Source organism: Labrus mixtus, chromosome 9, assembly GCF_963584025.1.
Source record: "Labrus mixtus chromosome 9, fLabMix1.1, whole genome shotgun sequence".
NCBI lineage: Eukaryota > Metazoa > Chordata > Actinopteri > Labriformes > Labridae > Labrus > Labrus mixtus.
The window spans coordinates 13,461,499-13,478,742 of record NC_083620.1 but is presented as its reverse complement, the minus strand read 5'-3'; the positions used below and the strand labels follow the sequence as shown (position 1 = coordinate 13,478,742).

Genomic DNA, 17,244 nt, shown 5'->3' with positions numbered 1-17,244 from the left:
AATGTAGACTAAACAATACAGACCAAACCCTTTGTTGTTTAAACTTAGGGGTCAGTTTGTTCTGTGTGTTTTCTTACTGCCACAGGAGCCCCAGGGTGGCATTTGCAGAAGGTGCAGCCTTTCAGCTTGGGAAAAAGGAAACAGACAAAAATGAAACCATGAGTCAGTTTTATTTGGCCTCATGTTTTGCTTTAACCCAGTCTTTATCGTAAATGATAAATGATGTGATTTAAACACTGAGACAGAATCAGCTTTATACCTCTGTCGTACTTAATATAAACTTTTTTCAACAGCTTGTCCCAGTCGACCAGCTCCTCATAACGATAACAAAAAAACACAAATAACAGTTGTTCACTATCAGGATACAAGCGTGTGAAAAAAAAGCAGCAAGAAGAAAAAAAAAACACTGAAAAGAAAAAAAAAAAGAAGCTTTTGTTCACGTTATTGTTATTTAATACACTACTGGCAACCTGAACCTTTGAGTGGACATCAATAATCTTTTATTTTTAGTTCATTCTTTAGACTTTAGACTTTACTTTATTGTCCCCAGGGGGAAATTCTTTTCCACTTCACAGTACAGTTAGGGACAGCACGCCGACAGATAATCACAGATGGACAAACACAACAAGATAACATGCAGACAGATATATAGACAGAGGGGGACTGGGGTGTTTTTATTTTTGGCCTTTTGTTGAGGGCTGCTATGGCTGCAGGCACCAGGCTTTTGCCATATCAAGCCCTCCTGCACAACAGGGACCTGTACCTGCGTCCAGAGGGCATAATGGTGAAGTGGCAGTTGATTGGGTGTGTGTGTTGTCCAGTGCTATCGTGAGTGCGATGCGTGAGATGGCCTTGAGATTGAGCTCTGACAGTGTGGGTGTGGGGAGACCAATTCATTTGGCAGCTATGTTTGTGACACGTGTGAGTTTGACCCGGTTTTTGACAGTGAGCATGTTAAAGAAGCAAGTGGAACAGTAGAGCAGGATGGGCTGGACAATACTTTGATACAACAGCAGGAGGAGATGGGGGGGCAACATAGAGTCCTTTGAGTTTACCGATGGCATACAGTCTTTGATGGCTCCTTTTTTCAATGTCCGTTGTGTGCTGGTCGAAAATGAGTTTATTGTCTAGTGTGAGTCCGAGGTATTTGAAGCTGTCAACTGTTTCAACTGTATCGTTGTTGATGAGAGTGGGGGGCTGGGGTGATGGGGTACCTATTGTTATTTCTTTTGTTTTGGCTACATTGAGATGGAGGAAGTTCTGTTTACACCATTGGGAGAAATGTGTGACAGTGTTATGGTAGTCTGATACAGAGTTATTGTCTGATAGGAGGGCGAGGATGGCAGTGTCGTCAGAGTATTTGAGGTAGGTGGTGGTGGGAGAGGGGCTGGTGCAGTCATTGGTGTACAGGGTGTAGAGGAAAGGGCTTAGCACACAGCCCTGGGGGGCTCCGGTGTTGGTGATGAGTGTAGGCGATGTGGTTGTGCCTACCCGAACGGCTTGCCGTCTGTCGCTGAGGAAGTTGTGCAGGAGATGGAGTGGAGTGTTGAGGTTATGTAGCTTCTGGATGAGCAGGTGCCTTTGGGTGGTGTTGAACGCGGAGCTGAAGTCCACGAAGAGGATCCTGGCGAAAGTGCCTGAGGAGTCTAGGTGCTGGAGGACAAGATGCAGCAGGCAGGCGACAGCGTCCTCTGTGCCCCTTTTTTCCCCTGTATGCGAATTGGAGGGGGTCCAGTTGAGGTTTTACAAATGGGAGGATGGTCTTGAGCAGCAGTTTTTCCAGGCATTTCATTATTATGGGTGTGAGGGCAATGGGGCGGTGGTGGTTTAGTTCGGTGGGTCGTGGTTTCTTAGGTACAGGGATTATGGTTGCGCTTTTCCAGAGGAGGGGTATTGTGGCAGTCAGGTATGAGTCACAGAAGAGGGAGTGGGCAATTGGAGCCAGTTCTGTGGCACAGGTCTTCAAGCACCCTTGCTGGAATGCCGTCGGGTCCTGGGGCCTTGGATGGATTACACCGGCTGAGCTGGTGGCGAACTTCCTCCACTGTGAAAGGGGCAGGCTCATTGGGATCTATTGGGGGGGGGGGGGAGCGCCTTCAGTGCTTTCATGCACTCATCTGAAAAATCTTGTGTGTCAAACCGGTTGAAGAATGTGTTCAGTTCAGTGGTGAGAGCATCTGTGGTGTGTGATTTTGTTTTGCTGTGAGTGGGTTCATATCCGGTGCGGGTTTTTACCATTTGAAAGGCTTCTTTTGTGTTCACGTTGCTAAACTTGTGCTCTAGTTTGTTTTTGAATTGTATCTTGGCCATGAAGATTTTATTTTTAATATTCTTGCCTGTTTAGGTTGTTTGTTTTCATTTGGTAATAATCTTCAGTGCTAACTTTGTGGACAGGTCTCTATAAAAAAAAGGTTTGAATTCCAGTAAGACCTTTGCATTGTTTAACTATGGACCAGGAAAATATTACATATTTACTTGTTATGAGCATGAGTAAAATATTACACATTTTCCATAAATAATACAATTTGAGAATAAAATCTAATTTTGTGAAAGAATCGATAATTGAAAAGATACATTTGGAACCAAGTTAAAACTTTGATACTTTCCACCTCTGTAATGCACTGTAAACATAGAAGACACAATGCTGCTGTATCTAACCAGATACATTTACATGCATCCTCTAGAGAACTGCTATTTGCATGCTGGATGACTAAACAAACCATTCTCACTGAATGTGGCTGGAGGAAACAGGGAGTAGTTGTTTGATGGACACACAGATCATTTTTATATTAGTTCAATGTGTCTCGAGCTTTCCTGCTTTGAACATTAAATTCAGTGGAAAATAGTGTTTGTTAGGAGCACGACAGAAACATCACACATATGAACTAAAACACTATGAATGGCTGTAATGTCGACTTGTGTGCATCAGAAGCTTCAATTAATACGTTTTGAAAAAAAGGGGTCAAACTGCATGTTTTGCTGACTTTTCTTGATGCATGAAATAACCCAGAGGAATACTAAACAACTATGAACCTTCAGTTTCAAACCCACTGCTGTATGAACATTCTACACGTCTGGTTTGCCAAAATTGTCGAACAAATGTAGAGAGACAACTGTTTGACACAAACTCTACAGAACATCCATCCATCCATTATCTATACCACTTTCCACGTTCGGGGTCCCACGGGGGGCTGGAGCTGATCCCAGCTGTCATTGGGCGAGAGGCGGGGTACACCCTAGACTGTTTGCCAGTCAATCACAGGGTTGATATATAGAGACAAACAACCAGCCACACCCAAACTCACAGCTACGGGCACTTTTTTTTTTTTTAGAGTCGGCAATTAACCAAACAAGCAGGAGCGTCATGCAAGTCAAAACTCCGGGGGGGCTAAGTTAGAGTTGGGTCAGGGGTCCTTCTCTGAAAAAAAGGGAATAATTATGCCATTTTCTGCATTTTGAAACATTTATAATCAAAAGCAAAATGGGTATTATAAGTCTGAGGAAACCTAAGGAAAAACGTGCAAAATTCCTCACATTCTAATTGATAATTTCTTCATAGCTTTTCATAGCAGATCTCTTCCATGCTTGAAATAGTATTTATCATTACTATATATTATACAAAAATACATATTTTTTTGATAATAAAATAATAAAATCCTGTCAGATTTTTTTTAAATCTCAGGGGGGCTCCAGCCGCCCCGTTTTAATGGACATGACACCTATGATAACACACATGTCTTTGGACTGTTGGAAGAAGCCAGAGTGCCCAAAGAGAATCCACGCATGTACAGGGAGAACATGCAAACTCCACACAGAGAGGCTCCTGTCCGACGGGGACTCGAACCAGGATACCTCCTCACTGTGAGGCGACTGCTCTAGCCTCTTCTACAGAACTTCTAGAGTTTGGAAAATAAAAAATGTTTTAGAGTGATTAAGGCGGTGCTGTCAGGTGACTTTGGCTCATCTGAAGTGGGTATATCCCTTAACGTTCAACACATTAACAATATAACATGAGGTTACCTTTTCCCTTAAAATATAGAATTCATTTTTTAAACTTTTAAATTGGGTGAGAATCTTACTGTAATTGGACTGCTAATCAAAAAGACATACATGGCTTAATCTTAAGTGAATGAAACTGGAGTGGGTGTATTTGGAGTGGGAGTGGGTGGAGCATGTAAACAGCTCTATAAAGAGAGGCACTCTGAAGGCTCTATTTCCCATTTCTCAACAAACCCTCTGAAAAAATGTTTGGAATGCGACGAGTCATCAATAACTGGGTACGTTTTTGTCAAATTGAAACATTAACAGCTAATTTGGTGTTTAATCTTGTACAATTACTTAATAACATGCTTGCATATTCAGTCAGAGAGGTACTATGATTCAGATGAGGAAATATTTGATTGTAAAAAAAAAAGTTAATTAAGCTGTGTGTTATTACTCATTAGCTCTTTGTTTTACATGCAGAAGTAATGTTGGTCATGTAACAAACTGCGATGCTTGAATAAATGTTCTTCGGTGATATTACTTTTGTGATATGATGACATCATACTGAAACAATATTTGACTGTCAAAGCATTAGAACACAAACAGTCTTATTGTGTGGATACGTACATCTGACAGCCAGTTATTTAAAATTATGCAAAATGTGAACTTTGTAATTTCTTTCTTCTTTTTTTAGTATTGGACCATGGCACACATCCTCCATCTATCCCTGCTGCTCAGTATGTTCTGTTACCTGCCTTTAGCGGTGATTTCATATTTATACAGGACACTGTTTATAGAGGCTTATTACATCTTTGTAGCTCAATTTATCAGGAATGATTTTTCAAATGATGGTTTAGTTTATATTTGCCATGTCACCACGCAGAGCAAGACTTGCACTAACTGTTATTACATTCATTCCTCGACGCTTGTGACTATTTAGCATACCTCGTAAGAAATGTAAGAGGAAAATGATGGTTTCTGTCTGCACTTGAATTTTAACAATATGTGTGGCTTCTTTTAGCTTTCCATCTTTCAGGTATGGTGTGGTGTCTTGCCAATGTTAGAGTTCCAGTAGCAACAACTCAACAGGCTACTAAATACAAGAAGTGCAGAAGACTGTAAGAGTCTCTGTGCTGAAGTACCCACCTGCCTAAACATCACATTTAGGTACAAAGCTGCTGCCTTTGCTGGAGGCCGCTGACGTAAACAAAATGAGCCCGCACATTTGTGCAAGCTAGTGTATGTTAACAGAAATTATACTGTGTACCACTACAACCGTGTGTTAATCTGAATCAGTAAGGGTATTTCATCAGCCTCATATTTTCTTTTACATAGATACAATACATGCATCCTGAATTTTAAGACGCCCAAAGCACTTGATTCAGAAAGAGTCTCTGAAGAAGACTGCAGACTTAAAATCCATGGCAAGCAATTTCATTTCCTGTTTTAAACACAGTGTTATTAAAAATAAACTCTTTAACTTATAATTATGCCTTCCATGATGCTAATAAATGTAGAAAATGTGACATAGTAGAGCACAAAAAAAGGCTTATTCATTGTCTTAAAAACAATGATGTCTGTTGATGTAGATCTGAAGGGATCCAAAAAAGCTTCTAAATCATTCCCACTTCTGCATTTTTAAAATGGTGGGTTGTGGTTTATTATATTTGACATTGTTATTTATATTATTTGGTCCTTGATTTGTTAATCAAATGCAACAGACTTTTAAAATACACTTGACAAATAGTTTGTATTTTATACATTAAGGGAAACTTTGGATGAAGAGAGTTGCACCCAGAAAGATGCAGAGCTCGAGTGTGTGTGACGTTCGCTATATGTTAATGTGTCCGTGGGTTTTCTTGCACCTTGCACAAACTTTCAGTTTCACCTTTTTACTTTGAAAGATTGTGCAGGTCTCAAGTTCTTCAGTGAACCCAAAAGCTGGATTGACGCCCTGGAGCAGTGCCAAAACAACAATTCCTCTCTGGTTGAAATCCATAATGAGTCTGTGCGTATGGCAGTGGACAATCTCCTGGAAAATAAAATCCCCAACATGACGGATGGAGTTTGGATTGGTCTGGAGCGGCCCATCTTCGGCTGCATCATCCCCTGGCTTTGGACTACAGGGCAAACACGTGTGTGCATCCCTCAGTGGAACGTCTCCCATCCTGTGGACCGCTTTAACAACCACTGTGGAAAGATCATCTGGGTAGAAGAGTTAATGGAATTTAAGTGGCTGGATGCTAACTGCCATTTGAAACTGCCCTTCATCTGCCAAAGTAGGCTGATGTTTTTTTTTTTTTTATAGAATCCAATCTGCCATTAGGTTGTTTCATTAAATCAAATGTTCTTATTCTGTTCCAGATCAAACGAAGACCACTCATAAGATTTGCACTTCAGGTGAACATAAATGATTTAAAAACTGGTTGTTTTCAGGCTTAACAACACAAGTGCTTTATTTAATGTATGTCTTTTACTCAGCAGATCCGACTGTACGGTGATCTGGAAACTACAGGGGCAATCCAACTAACCTTTTTAAAATGTGTTCATTGAATACAAAGCTTAATCATTTCACATTGTCCTTTACTTGAACTTCTTTTATCTTGACTTGTTTCATTGCTTTTGCTGTAAAAAACAAAAAAACAAACACATTTATATTTGGGTGTTGTAAACAATATGATATGGGAACATGTTCATTTTTGCTTCAATAATACTAAGCTTCAAAAGATCCACACACAGACACGTGTAAAAACGATTTAAACTAGAAACCTTTTCAAAAAATAAAGTTTGTCGTTCATTCCTTAAATGGCGTTGCATCCAGATGTCTTTTTGTAAAGTTGTGACTGAATTTCCTCCAATAAATAAAAAATCTTCTTTCAGGCCTCACAGGTTGTTTCCATGACAATCTCAATGGTAAAGTCAATATAAACAAAGGCATATCTGTTTTATACATTAACATGGTTATTAAGTTTGACTCATTACAACATTGTTCTAAGTCTGATCTCTGCTGTGACTTTTCATTTCTTGTAGTCACGCTAAAAGTGTTTAGTTGAGTTCTCATGTGAAATGAAAGCTGGATGAAGTCAAGCTGAATTTGAGTCGTGTGTGTGCGCTCTCTAACAGATATGACACACTCAAGAAACGCAGAATTGCATTATCCCAATTGTACAAAAAAGCACAGAACAACAAATTATTAAGTGCATAGGGCGCCACAGGAATGAGTCCTAAAACCTGGAGGTAAGTTAGCATTTGAGCGCAATGGGGTCTATTGTCTAAAAGTCAACAGGAATTATGAATGGGTTTGTGGTTAGAGACCTGAAATAAGGTCTGTGGTTAAGAAAAGCTTAAGAGGTGTTGTCGTTTTCTTAGACCACATAAACTACGTTAGGTAATACCACCTCTTGTGAATTTTGAAGTTTTTACGTCCTTAAAAAGGCGGGAACTCTCTCACTAGTCTGTGATGTCTCCTGTAGGTTTAATCTTTGGGTTAAGGCAAATATTAGGTTAATAAACAATTTATTAAGATACGTGGATTAGTTTATCGGAGATCGTCTGAAGCATAACAGTAGTGACGTCAATATCATCCGACCGTGGTGTAGTTCGCTATAGCATAACATTAGCTTTTTACGCATTAACGCTTCAAACGTCATAAAAATGGTGTTCATTTGTGAAGATTATCCTGCTGAACAAGACGCCTACGCATCAGCAACATGTGTTTGCCACAGAGCTTATTTTCTACAATGATCCAAAATCCAATGCAAAAATCCCACAGGCGTATTCTCATTAGACCCCATGGCGATGCTACTTCCGGGTTGGCCTACAAAAATATGTCATATGGTTTGTTCTCTAGTGCGTGAAAATCGAGGCAAACCAAAGTCCAATAATTTGTAACTTTCTTCAAGTTCTGTTGAGTGTTTTCCAAAAAAAAAAAAAACTAAAAACAAAACCCTGACACTTATTCCATCCAGCTCACACTCACTCATCCTCCTGGGTCATTTCTCTAAGACACTCCTTTAAGTTCTCCAGCCGGTCTCTGTTGTTTCCCTCAACAGTCTGTATCGTCTGCTCCAGCAGCTGCCGCACCTCGTCCAGCCCGCCCAGCTTCGGCATGTTGTAGTGGTAGAGAAACCTGCTCAGCTGATTGTGGTGGCAGTCCGGGGAAAGTATGCCACACAGAAAGCGCAGGAACATATCGTAGTGGCCGAGCGGGGAGTTGAAAGTTCTCATCAGAGCACAGTGGACCAGGGCTGCGGCTGATTTGGCCTGGTCCTTGGATGCGAAGATCTTGGGCGTGTGCAACCCCCATGACTCCAGAATGTTCTTAGACTCCGTGCGAAACATTGTGAAGACGTACAGAGCTGCCATGAATTCCTGGAGGAGAAAAGGCGTGTATGTCTTTTTAAGAATACTCGCAGAGTTTTGCAAGTAGCAGAAAAGTTTTCATTTTGAGAACAGTTGGGATTTTTTTCAACATTTAAAACATTTAGAAAGTTCTAAGCTCTGTGTCCCCGAGTTAAAGGTGTTGTTACTGTTGAAGGTTATACGTAGCTCTCTCTTGTATTAAGCTGAAAACGTTCTTGTTGAAAAATACAATTCATCAACTTGTTAAACCTGCATTTGAACTTAAACCTCTCTTGACATCTTGTTTCAGAGGCGTGTTTGGAACAGCATTGTAAGCGAGGTGTTTACATTATTCACCAAGTCCCACTGAATCCTGAGACATTCAATTATATGGGAAGATTTCTTTTTTTTTCATTCTATTAAACGTACATTATGTAGAATTGTATTACAATGTTTCCATTCAAATATCTAAATTAATAAAAAATTGACTAAACCTATGTTATAATTGTTTTTTTGTTGATTACTTATATTACCTGAAATATTTCCAAAAGTTATAATAGCCAAAGAAATTCGTAATGTAATAGTTGTAACGGGACGTTGTCGCCTCGACAGACACTACATGTTTATCATTGCCATGGAAACACCGGACGTTACGTCAAAGGCCGCTACATAAGGAAGCAGGAATTGCTGATAAAAGCTGCTGTACTGTTGTTGTATGTGCTGCTTTGATACAACCGTCATGTAAATAAGCGGAGTTTGTTTTAATCACAAAGAGAACTCCCATGATGTTTTTATTGAAAGCGCCCTGGTGGCAGAATCTACATACTGTGCCTTTAATAACTTCACCCTCCACCCAGGTTCAGCTGATTCAGAAATACATCCCATTAGGGGTTAAAGGTATTTGACTTCCATTTCACTGTCACTGAGAGTAGCAGCTACATCCAAGAAATAAAGTTCGTACATGTCCTATGGCATTTCATTTACGCGAGTCACAACAGAGAAAAAATAAAAATGAAATGTTGCCTAAACAGTAGAGAAAGTGATAATCTTTCACACAAACCTCAGAGAGAAAAACAATACTCGTTCCATAACATAGTTTGTCTTCCTACTGATACTTTGTGAGGCTTTGCATTGATTCTAAATTCAGAATGTTTCCTTTGTGACCGAGCAAACACCTCCCCTCCTCACTATCTTGTTTTCTTTCATTAGACTAACACTAACGCATCAAATATCGCCTCTTACCTGAAAGGTGAGGTGTATGAAGCAGTAAGTCCTCCTTCCATCTGAGGCTGCAGTGGGGAGCTCAGCACACAGGCCAGAAAACACCGTCACCTCCATCAACTTTAGGCCGCACTCTTCGACGTCCTCCTCGAAGAACACACTGGTGTTTCTCTCCAGCATCTTAAAGGCCATCTTCCCAATCTTTTTCAACATGTTTCTGTCCTCATTAACCCATTTCTGAAAGGAGAGAGGACAATACAATTACAAATGAAAACCTGAACGTTCTGATATTCAATAACTTTTACTGACATGCAAATTCTTGGAATTTGAAGGAAGGCACATACATTATCAAAAAAAGACGCAAGTTATATTGAGGTTCCTTTAAGAAAAAAAAAAGGTTTAACTGTAGGCCAATGCATCACATGAGCTGTTGTCCATGATATTGTAGCGTCCAAATAAGTGAATAAATGCTCTTTAAAAAAACAAAAGACCAATCTAAACTGCAGTGTATTCAATAAGATGTAATGAAAGTAGAAACCAAAGGATTCAGCCGATGACATCGGCCGATTTTAGCACATCAAGGTATTGTCGTATCTGCTCATTTTTATCTCCGCTGATATTACTAGATTTATTCAGCAGTCGAAAAAGCATTTCATTTGAGTATCATGGTACCAGAAGAGTGTGTTATTTGGATTACAACAAGCATTATCACTTGTAAATGCGCAGTTACTATCCAGTTTAGTGGTCTGTCTTCTTTATATTACACACTTTAAACTGCATGTGGGGAATCAACACAATAAATGTGTAAATCTATATCTATCTATCTCTAAAGATCAAAGATCGAGCTAAGAAAGATATCGGCCAACATATCGGTATCGGCCCAAAAATCGGATATCGGGCGGGCCCTAAATAAAAGTTGAGAAAACTTGTGTATTGTTGAGCATTTTATTCTTATATTCTATACTTTTGATAAATGGACAGATAGACTATCAAAGCCAAAAAACAACAAACAACTGGACAAAGAACATTTAGACACTTCAAACAAGACATCAATAATATTACAATCAGTTTTTAAAAAAACAGACTTTACGAATTATAGATAAAAGACATCTAAGAAATGTGATTAATATTCAGTGTAACATTATTATATTATTATAATAATAATAATTATTATTATTATTTATGTTTCAAAAATGTAAATGAACTCACTGTGGAGTAAGACAGATCTGAAGAACAAAAACATTAACACAGTGACAAAATGCTATTTACCAGTTCGTTTTCCGCCTTTCCGTAGTAGAACTGCAGTCTGCGATTGGTCTGGACGATTAAAATGCTGATGTAGAAAGGTGTCAGCCTGGGCGGGTGCGCCCCGTAACCCTGGTAACGGAAGCAGCGCTCGAACACGGTGGCCACCATCCAGCAGACGAAGGGTTGGCGAGCGAGCATAGCGAGTGTCGGGAGGCGCTTGTAGTGTGCCACTACCTTTGCACTTAGCTCCGGGTCGCTGAAGCGTTTCTTCAGGAAGTCATCTTTCATGTCATCACTGGAGAAAAGAGGGGCAGGAAAACAAGAGGAAGGGCTTCAATGAAAACACACACATGATCACACAGGATGGAAGCAGAGTACATCTACACACTCACCTGAAGCCCTGTATTTCTGTGACAAGGTCTATGAATTTGGAAGGTATTTGTGAGACAGCCGCACGTCTTCCCAAGATCCAGACGTGGGCACCTCGGAGCAAAGTTCCTCTGATGATATTTACGATCATGACGTCTGGATGTGTTTGAGTGTTATTGTCATTTACTACTGGAGCGTTCTGGAGAGAAAGTACAGCAAACACATCACTTTCTTATCAACATAAAAAATGCCTCTCTGTCTTATGTGTGATGATTTACAATCCATCATTTAGACTCGTTGAGTTAGCTGTCAGAGCTCAACGGAAAAGTGCGGTCAACATCACACGTACATAAACAAGTGAAGTGATTTCTAAACTTGTCGCGGAAACTCTCTGAACCAGATCGGGAGGTGGTCCAGTAAAGCTGATCGGAGAGCAACAGCTGAGTCTGTAGACCTTGTACACCAGGCAGGTGGAGCGGACAACCAGCTCAATCTTAAAAGATGAGTCCCACCCTCTGCATTGTGAGTTTCAGCTTCTTCCTTCTGGACGAATACTTTTAGTTCCAAAGTGCAGAACATAGGAGAAGCGTTGTCCCAGCAGCTATTATAGAGCGGAACAAGTCATAGGATATCTGTGTGAATCGAGTTTTGTTTTTCTTCTTCTTCTTCCTCTTTGCTGCTTGATGTGGCTGTTGGTAGTTTCATGAAGGTCTTGTAAGGGAGGGACCGAGATAGCAGATAGCATGCTTCTTATTGGTCTAGGTATTTATTTATTTATTTTCTATTTTATTATTCTAGGCTCTGTAAATTGTGTGATTTGAATCTGTGCTCTTAGGTAGAGTCTGTGTTTTCTTAATAATTCAGGTTCTTGATGTTTGATAGTAAAAACCGTGAACAGACCTCTGCGTGTGTGTGTGTGTGTGTGTGTGTGTGTGTGTGTGTGTGTGTGTGTGTGTGTGTGTGTGCGTGCGCGCGTGTGTGCTGATGTAATACCTCCCAGTCCAGAGAAGTTTGGTAACAATCGAAACAGTCCATTATGATGAGAAATTTACAGCCGTCTTCCTCCAGGTATTTCATGTCTTTGCACTCAGGATGATGGCTTTCTATCACTTCCATGACAGACATCATCGGTGGAGGGTTCTTATTCCGTAGAAGCCACAACATTCGGAAAGAAAGTTTGATGACGAACTGTAGATCCTTAAAAAAAAAAAACACAAGTGGAAGAAAATGTCATTTGAAGCAGGGCAGGCAGGGTTCATTTGGTTTTGAAGAGTTTTTAATATCAGTTTTCTGTTTGTTGAATTACCTTATTTGCACGCTGTTCTGCCCAGTCCAGGGAGAATTTCCCCACAGAGACAGACATGCCAATTCCTGGGATCCCCGTTGTCATCACCGTCCTCACCGGCGAGCCGCCTTCCTTCTGCTGTCGGAACAGATCGTTCAAGCTAACGAAGGTGTCGGAGCTGGGGACCTGGAGGGGTGACGGAGAGTGGAGTCTGAGCTCGTGGGTGGGGTCGACTCCTCCATAACCACAGGTGGAAATCTGGGGCTCGACGTAAATGGTATCTAGAAGATTCTGCTTTCCAGCTCGAACGACCCCCTCACGGATGACTTGATGCTTCCTGATTAAATACTGCTTCAGATGATAACGGTACAATGCTGAAGGGGGGGGGAAAGACAAACATTTGCATTCATTCATATCAGAATCAGATTTATTGGCCAGGTAAGCTTACACATACAAGGAATTTAACTTCAGTGAACTGTGCTCTCTTATGTACAGGTACAACATTAAATATCAACAATAAACATAATAAGAAAAGACTAATATTTACATGACTAAACATGAAACAGTGCAGTGGTGCATAGTGCAAAATTCTTAGATCCTTAACTATTTCTCTTTACCACATTCCTATTTATTTCTGCTAAGTGATACATATTCAATCATGGATGCTATTTTAACCACTGTCTGAAAGGTCACGCATGGTGAAAAATACACTTTACCATAATTTTCTAACACTAATATGTGTCCTTAGCCTGTGTACAGACCCCCAATTATGAGAAAAGTACATCCTCTCCATCTTTTGCTGGCTCCACTTTTCAGAAAGTGTTTGCTCAAACAGGCTTTTTGGAGTTTTTCTTCCTTCATAATCGGCAGTAACCCCTCCCCCAGGTGAGTGACCCTCCCACAGCCAGGTATTTGTTCTGCCCTCTGACTCTTCCTTTCTACCATAAACAATTAGGCATGATGCAAGAAAGCCCAAGCCACTGCATTCACAGCTAGAGTCACAGAGACAGCCTGTTCTGAGCAGGGCTGATTTAGAGGGGTTTCTAGGTATGATATATACAAATACATGACCAGAGTGGGTTTTTAACAAGAGACTTCACCGACATGTTTTAGGAAAGCTCTTAAACGTATTTTAACTTGTTGAAAAGGAGTATAATATGTGACCTTTAAAACCAGCATTGAGAAGCATTAAGTACTGATTAGTTAGGTTAGATTGGGACAAAGTATAAAATTGTATATACTGTTTTAAAGTGCATTAGAACACACCTTACTTCTTCAAACTGAAAGAGAAAGCAATCAATGCTTGCCCACTTCAGTCAAAATGACTGGTATGGAAATAAAATCAAAACGCATTCAATAAAACTATTTCAGAACAAAACACAGATCAGCAGAACAAGAATGTGTGTTGGGATAAATCAAGTGTTTACGTGCCTCTTTTGCACTTGTTCCGTAGTGCTTCTACCGCATCTTTCTTGTTGATACATTCAAGAGAACTTATAGTGTGCAGCAAAGATCGATCCACTCCTGCAGGACAGAATTTCGAAACATTTTAAAATTTCAAATATGAGAAATGTAAGCAATTACAAACCTCTGTGACTTTTATGTTCTTTCTCATATTCATAACAATGCATTTCAGTTTTAATTAAACAAAGTTTATGTTGGCAAACTGAACAAAGTCTCAAATTTGAGGATTATCTCAAAGCAAAATTCTAAATGTTTAAACTGCGAAGTTGTCAAAGTGCTTATTTCGCATGGAGCATGTAGAAGTCAAAGTTGTGTTCCCCGCTGTGACTCTGCATTTCACACCGTTTGCCCTACAATCATGTTTTCTTACCGAGGATCTCTATGATTCTGTCCACAAAATCGAGAATATCTCCCTCCATCACCTGCGTCATGGTGATGGAGGGAGTGCTGGATTGCCATTGGTAAAACCCCATCTTAAATTTGAAAAGCTCCTCCTTAGTGAGGTCTGTCACTGTGTCCTGGATACTCTGCAGGCAAAAAGCATAGACACAAAACCTCCATGTTAACATGTTGTTGTGCAGCAATGATGCAGGCACGGAAGAAAATGAAAAATGTTAACTCCATAATGTTTTAAACATACATTTTTTTTTAGTAAGTAAATTAGGTCAAAAAGAGTCCAGAGACCAAATCAACCTTCTCTGTGAGGATACCAATAACTTTGCATTGCAAACTTTGCGCAGCACTGACCTTGAATATATGAGGAAGGTCCTGCTCTGGGTGTAGTCTGCCCAGCTGACTGTTCTCATCCGTCTGCATCGTATCATCTACTTCAACGAGCTCAGGCGGTTCCGGGGAATGATTGACCAAAATTTCATCCATATCCTCCTCCTCCTCATCGTCTGCTTCAGAGCACCCCTCAAGATCAGAAGACCTGCATCAACAGAAACCCACAGCATGGTAAGAAAGGGCACTGCAAATATCAGCAGAGGGTCACCGTGTTGTTTTGATACACTTGATCGGGCTCATGTAAAACACATTTTTACACACAATTCTGCATACGATTTGGCTTCAATTTTAAGCTGTAGACAGTAGTATTTAAATAGCCTAGAGCAGTGGTTCTCAACTGGTGGGTTGGGACCCAGAGGTGGGTCGCGGAGCTATTTTCAGTGGGTCGCGAAAGTGTGCCAGGAAAAAACGCTTCACAGACTTTTTTAAGACAAAAAAACAACACTGGTTTTGTTCAGTTTATTGCTTCTGTCACATGATTTGTACCGACTGAGGTCCAAGCTGCACAATTTTTCAGTAAATAAATCTGACTGGTTGAAAAATATCAAGAATTTGGGTCGCAATTTTTCAGGGGAGTTGGCGGTGGGTCCTGAGGCTAGACGAGTTGAGAACCACCGCCCTAGAGCATATTTAGTCTATTTTACATGTTTTCAAACACTACAACAACAGCATGACAGCCATAGACAGCATTATGAAGAAAGATAGAGGAAAAAACTATCGTACAACTTTTTTTTCAGAGTCCATTAATCATTTTGTTATTTTTAATGGGTTACTTAATCATACTACACCTGTCATATGAAGGGAGTTTGGACAAGTATTATTATGATGATATTCATATGAACAACAGGTGCTATTATTGTAAATCAAAATAAATATATATAATATTGCATTCATAGGCATCAATAAAAATAAAAAAAAGTTACTATAGCCATTGCCTCACTTTGGTCCGTTTTATCACAGACAATAGTAGGCATGCATTTGTGTGTGTGTGGGTCCTCCACCTGGTTTCAATGACAACAGCTCCTGGTGGTTTGGTCAGCTGAGTGGTCATGGTGTAGAGGGTCTCTGGAGACTCTGAGCGAATTATCTGCAACCTACCAAAAAAAAAACCAGGACAACATATTCTAGGTAAGACATTGTTTACCTCTTGTTAGTTATACCTGAGTCATTGTAAGAAACTTAAACTTCAAAATGCAAGGACAGTTAACTCCAATACTGGGTAGGCCTCTGGAGTTAATTTAACTATTAGTATGAAATAAAGAACTTTTAGCAGAACACTGCCATTTATACTTTCCTAAACATGGTGGCTCCAATTATTTAAAAAAAATGAAATTAAACTCTTTGACTTTACATTGTTTTATTAGCAGTCCATGGTGCTTTTTGCATCTCTAGTAACTTTCTGTCTCTTCTGCATAAGTGCATATAGGCAATGTGTTCAGCAGTTCAGTTTGGGATAAATAAAAGCAGTACCCTGTCCCCTGAGGAGAAGGAAAATCTGGTAGTGCCACAGGACAGGGTGGAGGGCAGGCCTCAGCAACCTCATCTTTATATTCAACCTCCTCATATTCTCCTTCATCCTCATCCTTCTCCTCCTCCTCCATGTCATCACTGTCACTCTTCATTGAACCATAGCTGGAGGAAGGCCTCTTCCATTTCTTCTTCTTCTCCTCCTCATCATCATCCTCCTTATCATCCTCCTGCCTTAAGAAGCTGTGAGAAAGAATAATAGGTATCAGTCACAGGAGTTTGCTTACTAAGCATGAGTTGCAATATTTAATTATACTTAATTATACTGTCCAAGTAAAGGTCGATTAATACTTGACACAGCCAATACAACGTTGGGTATTTAACAACAAAATGTCATGTCATTTAGTAAATGTTTTAACATTAATCAAGAAAGTACGGAAGCTTTGCTTGTCAAAACTATGTAAACCGCCTGACAGATACGATGATAGTTTAACTCATATCTGTTGACAAAAACACCCACCTTTCCACTTCAGTGTCCGGGTCCATACTCTGAATTCAAAAGTGTAACACTCCGCAGCTTTACAACTGATTCGTGTCGACTCAAATATAAACTATCGCAGAAAGTGTACAGCTAAAACATTGAATCCAGTTGCTCCCGTTTCTCTGACGACGGAGTTGAGCTCCACCGTCGAGCTAAATAATGCTAACATCCACTTCTGATAAAAAATAATGAGTTAATAATTACATGATCGAATTAGAAAATTGAACACTTCATAGAAAAGTATCAATATACGAAGTGTCAAACTCTTATCTGCCTCGATTAGACAAGTTTACTTTAAACTTTCGGTTTCGAGCGGTCTTCTTGTTCCGCAGACAGCGAGACAACTTCCGGATACAAACCTTCAAAATAAAACTACATCTACAAAACACTAAGCTATGAAAATAGCGAAACATGTTTCACACAGCTTACCCACCATATCAATCGACATTGAATGTATAAATTAAGTAGAAAAAAAGGTATGTACTTCTTATCTTTCAAAATCAATGAAGGAAAAAATACGAGCCTATTTTGTCTTATA

General features: G+C 39.9%; 2 protein-coding genes across 3 annotated transcripts; one reads left to right on the top strand and one right to left on the bottom strand.

Annotated features, from left to right (window-relative positions):
* The first annotated feature begins 3,779 nt into the window (after positions 1-3,779).
* LOC132980310 (lithostathine-like) lies at positions 3,780-6,790 on the top strand. The gene is made up of 5 exons (XM_061046368.1): positions 3,780-4,277; positions 4,679-4,721; positions 5,889-6,263; positions 6,349-6,384; positions 6,469-6,790. The coding sequence occupies exons 1-5, from the start codon at positions 4,245-4,247 to the stop codon at positions 6,483-6,485; spliced, it is 504 nt and encodes a 167-aa protein (XP_060902351.1). The 5' UTR covers positions 3,780-4,244; the 3' UTR covers positions 6,486-6,790.
* On the bottom strand, positions 6,312-17,030 carry nlrc3l (NLR family, CARD domain containing 3-like). 2 transcript variants are annotated; one of them, XM_061046366.1, is made up of 12 exons: positions 16,686-17,030; positions 16,169-16,408; positions 15,700-15,792; positions 14,660-14,843; positions 14,283-14,439; positions 13,880-13,972; positions 12,470-12,822; positions 12,157-12,360; positions 11,187-11,362; positions 10,816-11,089; positions 9,568-9,783; positions 6,312-8,355 (listed from the first exon to the last, which is right to left on the bottom strand). In XM_061046366.1, the coding sequence occupies exons 1-12, from the start codon at positions 16,709-16,711 to the stop codon at positions 7,960-7,962; spliced, it is 2,412 nt and encodes an 803-aa protein (XP_060902349.1). In that variant the 5' UTR covers positions 16,712-17,030; the 3' UTR covers positions 6,312-7,959. The 2 variants fall into 2 exon arrangements, with proteins under 2 accessions (XP_060902349.1, XP_060902350.1); XM_061046367.1 differs by lacking the exons at positions 16,169-16,408; positions 16,686-17,030 and adding an exon at positions 16,050-16,154.
* Positions 17,031-17,244: the final 214 nt, after the last annotated feature.